Source organism: Siniperca chuatsi, linkage group LG17 (genome assembly GCF_020085105.1).
Source record: "Siniperca chuatsi isolate FFG_IHB_CAS linkage group LG17, ASM2008510v1, whole genome shotgun sequence".
NCBI lineage: Eukaryota > Metazoa > Chordata > Actinopteri > Centrarchiformes > Sinipercidae > Siniperca > Siniperca chuatsi.
Genome location: NC_058058.1, coordinates 23130395 through 23144405, shown reverse-complemented (window position 1 = coordinate 23144405; position 14011 = coordinate 23130395). Strand labels below are relative to the sequence as shown.

The following is a 14011-nucleotide window of genomic DNA, read 5'->3' as shown; positions in this document are numbered from 1 at the left end:
GATAATGCTTTTTCAAGAAAACCCACTAAAAAGGTTCCAAAATAACTCTTGCTATATTTGAACTGGACTACATTTTCTCATCTTTTCCTGTCACATCACTGGATTCAGAACAGTATCCCATCAGTTGCATCATTATAGAGCTTGTAATAGCTTGTTAGGGTGTGTGACTGCACAGTCAAACAGGGGCAGTAGACACACCATAACCATCAACCCCAAAACCATGAGTGTATGACAGACAATTATCTCTAAAGTAAAACCTTGTCCATACAGTTTTGATGCCAGAATTGCCAGTCCATCCGTCCACTGTTTCAGCTCATTTAAAACATTGCAAATTCTCTCGGTGTGTCGTCCAGCCTTCAAGCCCAATGGACCAGGTAGGGAAGATACGTGTCCAGCCATATGGAGGACCCAACCCCTACTCCCAGCAGCAGCAAGGGCCTCCCCCCACAGGGCCTGGACCCCAGCAGGGAGGCTCTTACCCAGGGCAGGGCTACGGACCTCCAGGCCCTCAGAGGTATCCAATGGCTATGCAGAGCCGAACACCTGGCGCTATGGGCAGCATGCAGTATGGACAGCAGGTCAGTAATTATTGATTTAGATTACTTTCCCTGCATCTTCATTGTAACCTTGCACAACCTCTCTTTGAAGTTACAGTTGGACTTAAAGTTTTATGATTGAAGACATTTATGTGGTGGAACGTCTTCAATCAGATCTTCAACCCAGTGATTTCAGTGTAACCTGGATAAATGAGATGAACCTTTGAAGCCTATTTACCACGTCATTGTGATGATCAGAAGTTCTTGTAGTTTACTTTCTAGCAAAATCTGAGAATTTTACTGGCATTTCTTGAAAAGATTGGCTGTTGATATAACAAGAACACGTGGTCTGCTTATTTCCTTATCTTAAGTAGAATCGACATTTAAGACGATGCGAGAGAGATGTGGGCATCTTCAAAATGGAGCAAGTTCAAAATAGTGCAGCATGTGACGCAGGGTTTTGTCTGGGACCAGAGACATGTTGGCCAAGGTTAAAAAGATTGTGTCATGTTCAAGTTAAACCTGTCTGAACAATCATCAGCATGAGTGTTGAAAACACCAAATATTATGTCACTGTCTCTTGTAATGAGGATGTGAACTCTGATAAGAAACTACTGTTAAGGTTGGGAGGGCAGCATATTAAAAAATAGTGAATGAAATTTGTCCTGCCCACTTCAGTAAGGAATATAATAGGGTGGCACTCTTTTTAAAAATAAGTTCCAAACCACCACCGCAACCTGTGGTGCTGGGGGAACTGAGAAAATGATGGACACAGGCTTGCATCACCAGACACAAGCCACATCTCTGTTGTTAGTAAAAAGTCTAAACCAGGTGAAACCAATAAGTTATTAAAAATGAAAGACCTCCTGCCTTAGGAGAGGACATTTAACAGGGCCATTTTGAGTGTCTGTGGTACTTAGTCATGGTGCAGGACATGGTTTGAAGTCCAGACCACAGGTTAATAAGTTTTTTTACTTTCCCGCTAGTTGATGCAGTAGAGTGTTTATTTGGTCTGTGACTGTTACAGGAATGGTGGAAATCGTAGCATACAGTAGATAAAGTGACTTTATGGAGTAGACTCATCGGACATCAGGCGTGGGGAAGTTTGCAGGAGTTTAAAAGCCAGTTACTTGTTTATAGTGAGTAGTCATGATGCGGATATGTAAGGGTGTAATCAGTCCAGTCTGAAGGTGGGGCTGATGGATAGTTGATATTTTGGGAAATATGCTTATTTGTTTTTTGCAAAGAGTCGGATGAAAACATTTTACCACTCTTCACATCTGTCTGTTCAATAAGAAGCTGGAGCTAGGAGACAGTTAGCTTAGCGTAGCATAAAGACTGGAAACGGGGAAACAGCCAACCTGGCTCTGTCCGTGAGGTATTGCGCCTGGCCATTTTTACACTTTATTGTACGGGTTAAACAAACAAGATATATTTTGTTACCTTGACAGACAGGTATGAAATAGGTATTGATCGTTCCATCTACCTCTTGGTAAGAAAGCAAAAAAGCGTATTTCCAAATTGTCAATCTATTCTTTTAAGGAGACAGAAGAGCACCATAGACACAATGTTTATTGAAGTCTAGTAGCAAAAGGTCTGACTGGTCCTGTAACATGTTTCCAAATTAATGCAGTTAACTACCTGTTATGTTTCATATTGCATTTCAGAGGAGTAAGAACCTGAAAATAGTACACACCTTTCTATTTATTCATTTGAGAATGACGCCAAGGATAGGAATCGAATTGTCGGATTCCCAAAGATTCCCACCCATACTGATCGTAGATAATACAACCAACAAAAGTTACTGGAGAGCCCAACAGTCCAAAAAAAAATTTGTCCAAAAGTGGCTGGAGAAAAAAAGCTTTTATAGGAACAGACTGAAAGAGAGCAATCTCTTTTCACTGTCGGGTTTATTTTTATACTCGAAATCAAAAGTTGCGGAAAATTCAAGTTGTGTGTACAGGCCCAGTAGGGAGCACCTTCTGACAGCGTCGCCCAATTGAAAACCGCAAACGTCCAGTTTGCTGTAGCTACTTACTCATAGCTAGGAAAAAGCCCCTTCTTGAACTCTCTCAGCCAGGCAGTCTGTCTTAACAGAGAAATGCATGCAGGGAATCCCGTAGAGTGAAGCCTTTTCTTCCACGTCCGCTGTCTTGTGCCCATTGTGCGGTGTGATTATCTCATACTGGAAAGCCTGGTGTCTGACCATGGACTCGATAAGTGCCCTGCAGAGAAGAAAACGGCTTCCCTCCCCTTTGTCAGACAGATACAATACAGCCACTTCATGTTGTTTTAAATGTGTGGCAGTTCTTTACTATCTCTTATTTTCTTTGAATTCTGGAGTATCTGAAAACCCTCCCAAAACAACACGTGGCTTTTATTCTCTTCTTTTTTTATTACTGTGTTCCCTCACAAGGTCAGGGTTTTCTCCTTCCTTGCTCCTTGAGGGTAATGAAACGAAAACGCTGTATTGAAAGGCTTTCTGCGAGCAGGATCGGGTAGAATATGAAAAGCCTCATATTGAAGTTCAAGGAGATGAAGTCAAAACTCAATTTTTATTTTCACGGCTGTAATTTAAAGCGATACATGGCTGAATTCCTACACTTGAGATGGTTTTTCTTATGCGCTTTGACTGATCAGTTTATAGCGAGGAGCACACTTCTCTCTCTTACAGACAGACAGAGAACAGTTGTCTTTCCCTTTTAATCTGTGAGTAAGATGAAGAGATGCTCTGATTGCTCCGCTGAGAATGAATGATAAAATCAAAGAGGTGACTGTGGATATTGGGTTATTTTTATATATTTTTCCTTCCTTTAGGAAGGATCCTGTCAGCGCACAGACTGTACTCAGGTAGTGATTGATATTCCACAGAGGGGCTCAGGATAGTAAACCTGTAGTAAAATCTTAGTTCAGCTGAAGAAAGCTGTTTATGTTCACAGGCAATTCAACTGAGCTGGGTTATATTTACTCACATATGAGTGTTCTTCCCCTTTTTAAGGTGAACTATTGTTGATCCTGACCATCTTTCTGTTTTCATGTTTAGATGTCAGCCTATGGACAACAGGGGCCAGGTGGCTACAGCCAGCAGAGCCAGGGCTACTATGGTCAGCATGGCCCCGCCCCTCACCCTGGCCAACAGCAGCCTCCGTATCCTGGCCAACCCCAGGGCAGCTCTGGAACTCCCTACCCCCAGCAGGGCCACCCTTCGCAGCCTCCTGGCCAGCACGGGCAGCCAGGAACCCCCTACCAACAATCCCAAGGTCCCCACGGCCCTGCTCCGGGTCAGCCTCCCTTTAGTCAGCCCCCACAGTCTCAGCCAGGACAGCCGCCCTACGTCCCTCCCCAGCAGCAGCAGCCGCCTCAACAGCAGCAGGGACCTGGTCCCCAAACTCAGCAGGGCCCTCAGGGCCAGCCTGGCTACCCACAACCCCCTGGACCAGGGCAGCCACCACAGCAGCAAACCCCGCAGCAGCAGCAGCAGCAGCAGCAGCAGCCGCAGCAGCAACAAGGGCCCCCACAACAACAGCAGCAACAACAGCAACAAACAGGAGGTCCACCTCCTCAAGCCCAGCAACCTCCAGGTCATGGCCAGCAGGGTCAACCATCTCCTTACTCCCAGACACCCCCCCTGCAACAGCAACAGCAGCAGCAGCAGCAGCAACAACAACAACAACAACAGCAACAGCAGCAGCAACAGTCACCATATCAGAGGTTCCCACCTCCTCCACAGGTAATAACATCACACATAACTCTGTTAGCACACTTTAGCTATAATGTGATGTGCCGTGTCGGGCCCATCTATGTTTCCATTAGTTTGCAGCAGAGTTTCCTGAGCTGACGCATGCTCTTTACGTTTGCTGTACTTTATCAGTGCTGTATAGATGCAGTCCATGCCTCACTTACAATGTTAATGCACTGAAAAGCTGCTTCATCGTAAACACCTTCCAGTCCCTCCTTGTTTCATGGCCTTTTGGTCATATTTGACTTTGTTGTGTAATAGAATGTTAAAATTAATAGAATGCACTTAGTTTTCTAAAACATAACTGGTCCAGAAATGGGGTGAATATCTGGAAGGCTTAAACTGTGAAGCAACTATAGTAGGTTTTTGAATAAATCTTTGACCTAAGTTTAATTAATTACTTAATTAAAGAGGCTCCTGTCTGTTAAATGAATAGTAAGAACCGTAGGATTTAGAACACACAACAACTCCTACATTACATGGGAGCGAAGCTTTGCTGTTCAGTTCAGGTTGTTGGTGAAAAACACCAAGATAAAATGAAGATGAAGCCACAAGTGAGCTACTCAGGAAAGAGCTGTTAAGTAAGCGGTGACTTTTCCCGTGCCACGTCTCTCCTATGGCGACACAGTCGTGCAATACAGGAAGTATTCAAATCACAGTTGCTCATGGCATGGCACACTACATTTATCCAGCCCAGTGGAGATGTGTTATTTGTATCTATGTGTCAGTGGTTGAATTGCTGTACATTGCAAAGAAACAATAAGCAGTAACCAGATGCTTGATTTGGGGATTTGTTTTTACATGTGTGGAATCCATCGTATTATCTCTTTCTTGTCCGCATAATCAGGAACTGTCCCAGGATTCCTTTAGCTCCCAGTCCAGCGCTCCTCCTTCCAACCAGCCCATGGCTTCCAACAAGAGCAGTCAAGAAGACAGCATGCAGGCCCGGCCATCCAGTCTGCCGGTGAGCCCTCTGTCTCTTCATTTAACTTCTGACTTGTGCTACTTGTAGCTGGGTTTCATCCACTGGCCTCTATGGGCACCAAGCACCTCCATAGTTTGCCCTGTTAATATATATTTTATAATCCCACTAAAGCAGACACATTTACAACCAGAAATTTCGTAGTTTTTAATCTCATGGCCAAAGCCGGTCCAGCGGCTGGTAATCATGCTCTCCTGCAGCTATGACCATAAAAGACAATAACTAGTATTGTTGCACTGCAAGTAGCTTTTTTTTTTATTAAAAGAGAATTAGGGATTTAACTTGGATTCTGAATTTGTAGACCCATTTATTTGTCAAAATGTTGACAACCAGCATGTGATAGAACTACCTTAGAAAATCATCCTACTGCAAGTGTCGTTACAGCCACCTTCTCTGCCCTTCCTCTGCTCATGGATGGCACCACTGTTTGACTGGAACAGATTTTAGACCAGATCTCATTGAGATGTTTACTTGATCTGCACTCAGGTTCAATAAAACGGTTGATTTTACTATGTATGTAGGCAAACCGCACATGGATCTGGACTAAACTGCCAGTGTGAAAGCAACCTTAGTCATTAGTGACTCACTTCCATACCAGTCCAAATTCAACTACAGTGAAGCACCGCTAAATAAACACACAGTTAATGGGGGTGGGAATATTTGGGAATCTCAAAGTTCGATTCCAATTCTTGGTGTCACAATTGGGTTCGATTCAGAACCGATTCTCAATTGAATAAATATAAAGGGGGGCACCATTTCTAGGATCTTACTTCCTTGAAATGTGATGTGAAACATATAGCTAAAAGGTCTCGATGAAAGTCATTGCCTGACTAACAGAAAAAGTATGCCGTTTTTTAAAATTTAAAACACTTAACTGCATTATTTGGAAGCATCTTACAGTCTTCTACCTGTATGAGAATGATGGAATGAAAGTGTTATTTATGACCAACATCACTGGTTAAATGTTTTTTGTGAGTCAATTTCTTTCCCCCACCCCGAATAGTTAACACCTGCTGTTGTTTACTCTCTTATCCGTCCCCTAAACTGTTAAACATAGCTGGGTTTAAAGCTCAGAAAAAATAAGAAATTGACCAGTTAATTTCTCTGTTAACTGTTGTCGTGTAACCAACCTCAGCTGGCACGTGGCTTTGTTCTATCATGCAGCAAACATCAGCCTACAGCAGTAAGAGGTACCACATAGTAGTAGGCACAGTCGTAAACCAAAGTTTTCTATTGTGACCAGAGCACTCAGAGTGTGGAAAATACATAGAAATGTGGGATTTTTGACTATCCATTGACTATCAAACACTTGAATTCAGCTGCACCAATCTTTTCAGAGCAATGTGGTGGACATTTTATGCTTTTTCAGAACTATAACTACTCTGGGTATTGCATGCTTTACTAGAGTAGGGTCAATATTCAGTACTTTGGACTGCTGACACTGGTAGATTCCCAGGCTTGTTTACTGCTTTCTTTTGACATGCCTGCTAAATTACTGACATGTTAGGAGATACTGAAGTCTGCATAAAATTCCAACAAAGCTTTCCCCAGGTGGCACATAGCAATGTTTTTGACCCACTATCTGGATATTAATGACAGTAATGACTGAAATTTGGGGATGAAATCAATGAAATTTTAAATGTTAGAGGCAGAAGTGACAAGAGTAAAAATCTGCATCCCTACTGCCATGTTTTGAATTTAGACCCCTTCTCTGCTGCCTCTGACTTCAACATACACAGTACACAACAACAAGCCGATGCCAAGAGTGAGTAAAGCGTGTTCAAGCAGTGCAGGTTTCTACTGACTTGTTAGGGGAAAGAAATTCTGAGAGGGCAAAAAAACATTTCTGCCAGGAAAAGGATTGTTGAAAGTGAAGCAAATCTGGCGTCTGATAGCCCTCTGGCTAAAATAAAGGTGAGAGAACCCCCTTCCCTCCCCACCTCTCCCCCATCTTCCCTGTTAAAGAGGTGTCTCGCTTTAACACGTTGCAGTTTCCATGGCAGTGTTTATAGGTCAGACTGCGGAGCTAACCTCATTCTGGGCCTCAGGGAAGGAGAGTGAGAAATGAGATCATTAATGAGAGAGAATGAAAGTGAGAGAGCGGAGTCTGGGTGGGGTGGGGGTGGGGGGGGGGGATTGAGGGAGTGCAAGCAAATAACTTCAAATAGTGTGAGTGATTGGTTGGAGTGGGAGATGCTGAGAGGGAGGGAGAGATGAGAGGCAGCGTGTCTATGGCAGTAGGGGATGCCCTCAGGATGTGTTTCCCTCCTCTTTTATTTATTTCTCTTATTTATTTATACATCTCTCTGTGGGCTCAGCCATTGGCCGAGGAGGCCAGGCCAGGGCTATTTTTATTTATTTCCCTCTGACTTCTCGGGGATTCCCTATCGGTGCTTGGTGATTGGCTGAGAGAGCCATTAATCTGGCTAAAGTAGAGATGAACTGATCCCCTTTCTCCTCCTTTTCCTCTTCTTCCCTCTGCACCCCTGTGGAGTGCACATGACACCGTGTGCAGATTAGACCATGCTGGCTGAGAGTAGAACCCTGACAGCCCGTGTCAAAACTGCTGAATTGACTCCTACAGGTGTTATGAGTAGATATACGCACAAGCGGTATCTGTTGTACCTGGAAATGAAGCTATTTTTGATAACCAGACTTACAAATTTCAACGTTGGAATTAAGGAGGCTGTGTCTGACAATTTCTGTAACTTTCTGGAGCTGCCTATGACAGCCGGCCTTTCACCCGCCTTCCAGTAGCAGTTTGGAACAGCTATAGAGACTTTTGCCTTCCGATGCAGTCATAAACCAGTTCTTTTTCTAGCATAACCCAGCCCTTATATGCCCATAGTGAATCTGGAAATCTCACAGAAAAGCTGGAGGTCTTGATTGAACTTTATTGATAACTTCACAACATATAGACAGCAGCTTCACTAAGCTGTCCAAAAAATAGACTGGGAGAGGAAAGAAACGAGGGGTTGTGGTTCCTAAAGTCATGCAGGTGTGTCTCGGAGTTATTGTGGAATGTTGTATTTGTTAAGATGGAAGCACTCCAGAAATGCTTTAAAAAAATGTGACTGATTTGGATTGCCCTTTAGTCTTATTTATTTATTCTTGAGTATAAATCAATCAAAATTTCGATCATTTTAATCTATTTTAGGCAAAGTTCTTGTATGACCTTTTTTTTTAGTAAAACAAAATTAAACACTAATGCATTTGAGGAGTTTTACTTATTTTGTTAAATAGAAAACATTTTATTTGCATAATTCAAATTAGGGTATTTAAAAAAAAAAAAGTATCACATTGGTATTGGTACTGAAACTCCGATATCATATTGGCAGTGGTATTGAAACATTTCAAATGATACCCAGCTCTGATTAGCAGTTTTTTTAAGCTCACCAGCAAGCTCATTGTCTCATTAGCAAACAAGTGCATCACAAAAAAAACAGCCTTACTGTCTAGCCTATAAGGTGTCACATTTTCAATATTACTTTATTTTCCAGTTTTCATTCATTGGCAGATTGATAAACACAATAGATGCAGTTATTCCTGTGACTGATTCAGAATAGGTGATCAGTGCCTCTACTTAGAAAGGAAGTGTTGGGTGGTCTAAAAATGAACAAACTTGTATCATGTTAAGCAAAGAAGTATGGTTTCCAAATTAAAATACACCTGGCAGAATGTGAACAGGTTTCATTTGATTGGGAAAAATGTGTTTATTTTGTAAGAACCTGCAGTGATTTGCAAAGACGCATTTTTAAAAAATCTGCCTCAGAACGTATTTGATTCCCAATCCAACGGCGGCTGAGGGGTAAATGCCATTTAGCTACTTTAGTAGCTTTCACACAGAGCCAGCCAGACATCACCTCATCCAGAGCACAGATGGGTCTGTTTGAGCCAGGTGCTAAAAACCCAGCGTCTGTTAGGCCGCCGTTGAGGTGGGAATAAAGGAGTACAGGAGGCTCAGCGCCTGCTGGAAGGCGCAGGTAGGAAAGCAACAGTCAGCTTGAGAAAAGAGCTGTGGGTAAGAGGTGGAGGAGGAGGGAGGAAGGAAAAAAAACAGTCAGCCATAGTGGAACTAGATAAGCAGGTTGAGCTGGTTCCTGGCTCCAGGACACACATGCACAGTTTAACTGTTGAGTATTTACCACACTGTCAGTTCCCTGGAACTGTTGTCTTCATGGAAATCTCTTTACGCTTTTACAGTGTAGTCATGTAGCTGATGCGAATCTAAAACAACTTACAGTGAGTACAGCACAATAAGCAATACAACTAGTAGTCTTTCTGGTCTTAAAATATTCCTGTGACCTAATAACAATAATGTCATTTCTAGGAAAGCAAATAAATTAAGAGCTAAGTGGAGGGAGAGACAGAAGTACTTTTTTGTACTTTTCTCTACTGAATGTGTCACCTTATTGACTTAGTCTTTAATGAATAACCATAGTTGCTGATTAAAGGGGCACTGCACCAATTTTACACATGAATGATTTTTCTCCTCACGAGGAGTACTGCACAGCTTGTGAAAAGAGTTTTATAATGTCTGTATATGTCTTCTCTGGCTCTTGTGGGAGCTTTCATAATGTTGAAAAAAAAACTGATGTCATAGTGATGTCATCAGGGTTATCTCAGTTTGCTCTTGAGACTTGAAGTCTGTTTAGTACAAAGTCTGCTTAAAAACTGGAGGTGTGGAGTTTAAAAGTAAAAAAGTAGCTATTCAGTTCTGCTCAGCTTTTTATGTGACACTATCTCAGTCATGTTCTTCATGAAGAAATATATTCTTCAGGGGAACTTCGTATTAGCAACACCAATGTGATATTGCTCAGTCTACAAATTGATATAGTGAGTCCTTGCAGGAGCTAATACAAAAGCCCACCTCCTCCATCGTGGCTCCAGCAGAAGTAAAGCCGGCCAGAGTCTTTGCTGTCACTGTCTGACTTTCATACTCCCTGGAAGTGACACTTCCTCTCCATGTCAACCCATGGGAACGGGAATAACTAACAGACCACCACCAACTTCCTTCCCTCCCTCCCTCCCACCTTTCTCCTTCTCGTTTATTTATTTATTTTAAATCTCTTCCTCGTCCTCTCCCAGGTCTTTTGTACACCCTTTCTTCACAGTGGGGCTAATCCCACTCAGGACCGCCCACTGGTTGTGATGCTCCTCTTTTCTGATGTGTCTGAATGTGCTCCAGACTTGAGAGGAAGGTCACATGGTGGTCACACACTCACGCTTGAGTTTGGTTTTTTCTGTCCTCCATCCTCCTGTTCCTCTTGTCTTTCCAAATAAGAGGCTTCATCTGGAGGGGTTTTATCTTGAAGGAAGGGCCAAGGGTTTACCTTGTGTACTATTTGTGTCAGTGATGTATATTTGCCTATTAACAATGGAGTAGACTCAGAACCTTTCTATTTACCCCTACTGGATATCCACAACTAAAGTAAAATATGTGGTAGATAAAAGGCCTCTCTTGCAGTTGAAGTTGGCTTTTGTTTTCTTAATTTGGTGGTGGTCTTGCTTTGCCAACTGGAGGTCCTAGTTTAGTCCCAGTTTTCCTACCTTTTTAAATTTATCACTACATCGCTGCCTATCAGGACTCCACCCTTGCATGAATTTCAGTCTCATCCAGTGCATTTGCAAAGCTCAGGGACTTTGCAAATGCACCCTTAATGACCTTTAATGTTATGTGCCAAGCCTCCTGATCTGGAACTGAGGGATCTTCCAGTCTTGGTGCTGACTCTGAGTCCCCCCTCCTGCAATCCCCATTCCCTGCTCAGCCCAGCCCAGCTCTGCTTTCCTCCTGCAGCTAAGCTTGTTTTTGCGACATAGCTCTGGAGCAATCAGCCTGACAAGGCCGGCCCACTTTTTTCCTCTCCTACCCAGCCCAACCCCCTCCGTGCCTTTTTCAATATTACACTCTGTTTTTTTGCTGCATTTTTCTCGTTCTTTCAGTTTTTATATATATATTTCATTCTCTCTGCCTCTCTCTTGTTCCTCTTTCTGTCTAAATTCTCGTTTTCTCTTTCCCTCGCCTGCGCCCTCCTCCTCCTCTTGCCTTCCTTGTTCACTCTCGTTCTCTCAGTAAATCAGCTTTCATAACGCTGTGCAGCGCAGCCTTGTTTTGCGAGGCTCTGACGCCGACAGTATTCAGAGTCCGGGGCCAGTTTCCTGTTGCTATTCTGGGGCCCTTGCTTCCTGTGTCGACATGTCTTATTCAGATTCCAGGGTGCCTCTCACTCGCTCTCACCCCCTCCCTCCTCCCAGCTCGTCTGTTTCTCTCCCTTGCTCCCTCTCTGTCTCACCCCTTTCTTTCCTCTATGTGATTTTTAATTAATGTACTTGAGAAAATTCAATCTGCTGACAAAGTGTGTTGTTTTGCATTTGCTTCAGTGAATTGTTTCTCAGCCTGCTAAAACCCAAGCCCTGTTTTGCTCTTCTGAGCTTGCGCACACACACACACACACACACACACACACACACACACACACACACACACACACACACACACACTCTCCCTTTTGCTCTCTCCGCTCACACACTCTCCCATGCCCCTCCCCTCTGCCTCCATTTCTGCTGGGCTGAGCTAGTTTTGCAGCACAAAGACTGTGGCTGACTGCAGCACTGTCTGTGCTGTGCTTTCTCCTGCTCTCGCTGGAACAAGCTGCTGAGCCTGGATGGATGAAACTGGCCTCACAATGAAATTAACTCACACTCTATGAAATAACCTCTATATTACTTTTTTTCCCCCTCTCCCCCAGTTAATTCACTGGTGGTGTCAGTTGCTTTGGTAGCGCCCTCTAGACATGCTATGTGCGTGTGTGTGTGTGTGACAGTAGGAGGGGAGGGGCGTTGCTGCTCTGGAGAGCAGGGAGACTGGCTGTAGGGGTCTGGAGCCCACCCCCACTGCACCCCAAGGCTCCCTTGGCCCCCTCGCCCTCCGTATCTCGGCACCCCTCACCTCGGGCTGGGCAGCTGCCTGCCTCACTTGGGCATCTGTGCGCTGCCCTGGGACTCCCTGCAACTATTGTGATCTCTACAAAAGGCCCCCCACGCACACACCATCTCCCCATTATTCACAGCAATCAGACCCCCCCCACCCTCCTCCCCTTCACCACCTCCCTTCATCTACTCCGTTAGCTACACACAGACTGCTGCAGTGTTTGTGTGCCTTGCACACCCTCTTTTTTGTTACCCCCACAGAGAAGCTCAATTAGGCAAATGTGAAGCGTTTAAAAAAGAACTCCCTACTTATTAATTAAGATTCATAGTTGGCCTTTATTTTCTTTTTTGAGTGCAAGCCTGTATCACACAGGAATGTTAAAGCAGAACAGTATTGATCAGTGTCAAATGAATTGTATTATTTATGCCTTAGCAGTACGAGACTCTTTCTGAATTATGCTGGTTCACTCTTTCATCTTGTACTTTTTTGTCCATGTTATTACCCCTCCCACGTGGCTGCTGGTGATAAAGTAGCAGTGTAACGGTGATCTCTGGGGAGCTGGAGGTAACTCGTTTGTGGAGTTAGTAGACATTGTGTCTGTGGCACTGATACCCCAGACAAGATATCTAACCCCAGCAGGGTGCTTCCAGGCTCTGAGCATTGTCACCCTACTGGCGTGTTCACTATCCACGGTTTTTTTTTGTGGTTTTTTTTTGCCTACATCTTGGAGAAATAAAATGACATAACTCAGACATGTTAATTTCATCCACTGAGTAGTTTTTGAGCCATCTGCTCAACGGCTCCTATCTATATCATCGTGTGGATTGTGTAAGAGTTGCATGGTGCACCTATAGGTTGCTCTAACTGTGTATAGAGAGTTTCTCGTCAGCCTGTGCTGTATGTGAAACCCTGTAATGGCTGCTGCTGCTGTATGAGGCAGGGGCCTGCCTTGCTTCTCCTCCTTTCTCCAGTTCTTCCCTCATAGTGGGATGGGAGTGCCCCCTTATGGTTGAGCTCAGCCCTGCAAACCTCGAGCTGGGGCTGGAGCTGCCTCTCTCCAAGCCTTCGGTGGACTTCCCAGAAGCTCCTCGTAACTCTGCACGGCCCCCGGGATGCAGGTGGGATCCTCTGGGCAGGTGGCTGAGGCGTGCGTCAGCAACATCCACCTGTCCGTCTTCTTGTTCAACACCTGAACATTTCCTGCTGTCATCTCATGGTAATGCAGCATGGACTCATTACAGGTGGTTTCAAAGACTAGAAGCCTAATTTTTATTTTGTCTGAGCGCCTACAGTCTATCTGTCATCTGTGTTTGCAGATAGAAGTGCTGCGATTGTGCTCTGGAGATAATATGCTTCTGGGCTCAGTTAAGTCAAGTCAGCATGTTCAGAGGCTGAGCTGGGAGAAACAGAAGAGGAGCCTCTTTAGGAAATGTGCGGAGAAACTTTCACTTGATACTTATGCTTAAAAGGGAAGAGATTATTTTTCCCATGACCCTGTTCGGATATCAAAAGCCCACTTTGCCCTGAATGAGTGGTACATGCGCAGCGCTGGAGTGTTCTCACTGACGAGGTCGTCAGCATATAAACATAAACATCAGGGACTCAGGAAAGGCAGCAAAGAAGTTCAAGGTTTTGCTGTTTGTCCGCTGTGTGTGTGTTTCTCCCAGGCCTCCTCAGCTCAAAAAGCCCGGAGGCTGAGTAATTAAACCAGTGGGGGAGGGGGGAGGGGAGGGGGGATGCTTTGGTGTGTCTGCGTTTCCTGTAACAATGACGGGCTGCTTCTTTTGTAGTAGCTGACTGCACTGTGACCCTGCCAGGCACGC

General features: G+C 44.3%; 1 protein-coding gene across 4 annotated transcripts in view; it reads left to right on the top strand.

The window, feature by feature from the left end:
• The window catches only part of arid1ab (AT rich interactive domain 1Ab (SWI-like)), a 51033-nt gene that overhangs the window by 18766 nt on the left and 18256 nt on the right, over window positions 1-14011 (top strand). The window contains exons 2-4 of one of the 4 annotated variants that reach the window (XM_044170903.1): window positions 354-578; window positions 3580-4266; window positions 5123-5239. The exons of 1 other annotated variant lie outside the window; for it this stretch is intronic. In XM_044170903.1, the coding sequence (XP_044026838.1) occupies window positions 354-578; window positions 3580-4266; window positions 5123-5239 (1029 nt within the window). The remainder of the gene's footprint in view (window positions 1-353; window positions 579-3579; window positions 4267-5122; window positions 5240-14011) is intronic. 2 more of the 4 variants (XM_044170905.1, XM_044170904.1) reach the window with 2 other exon arrangements.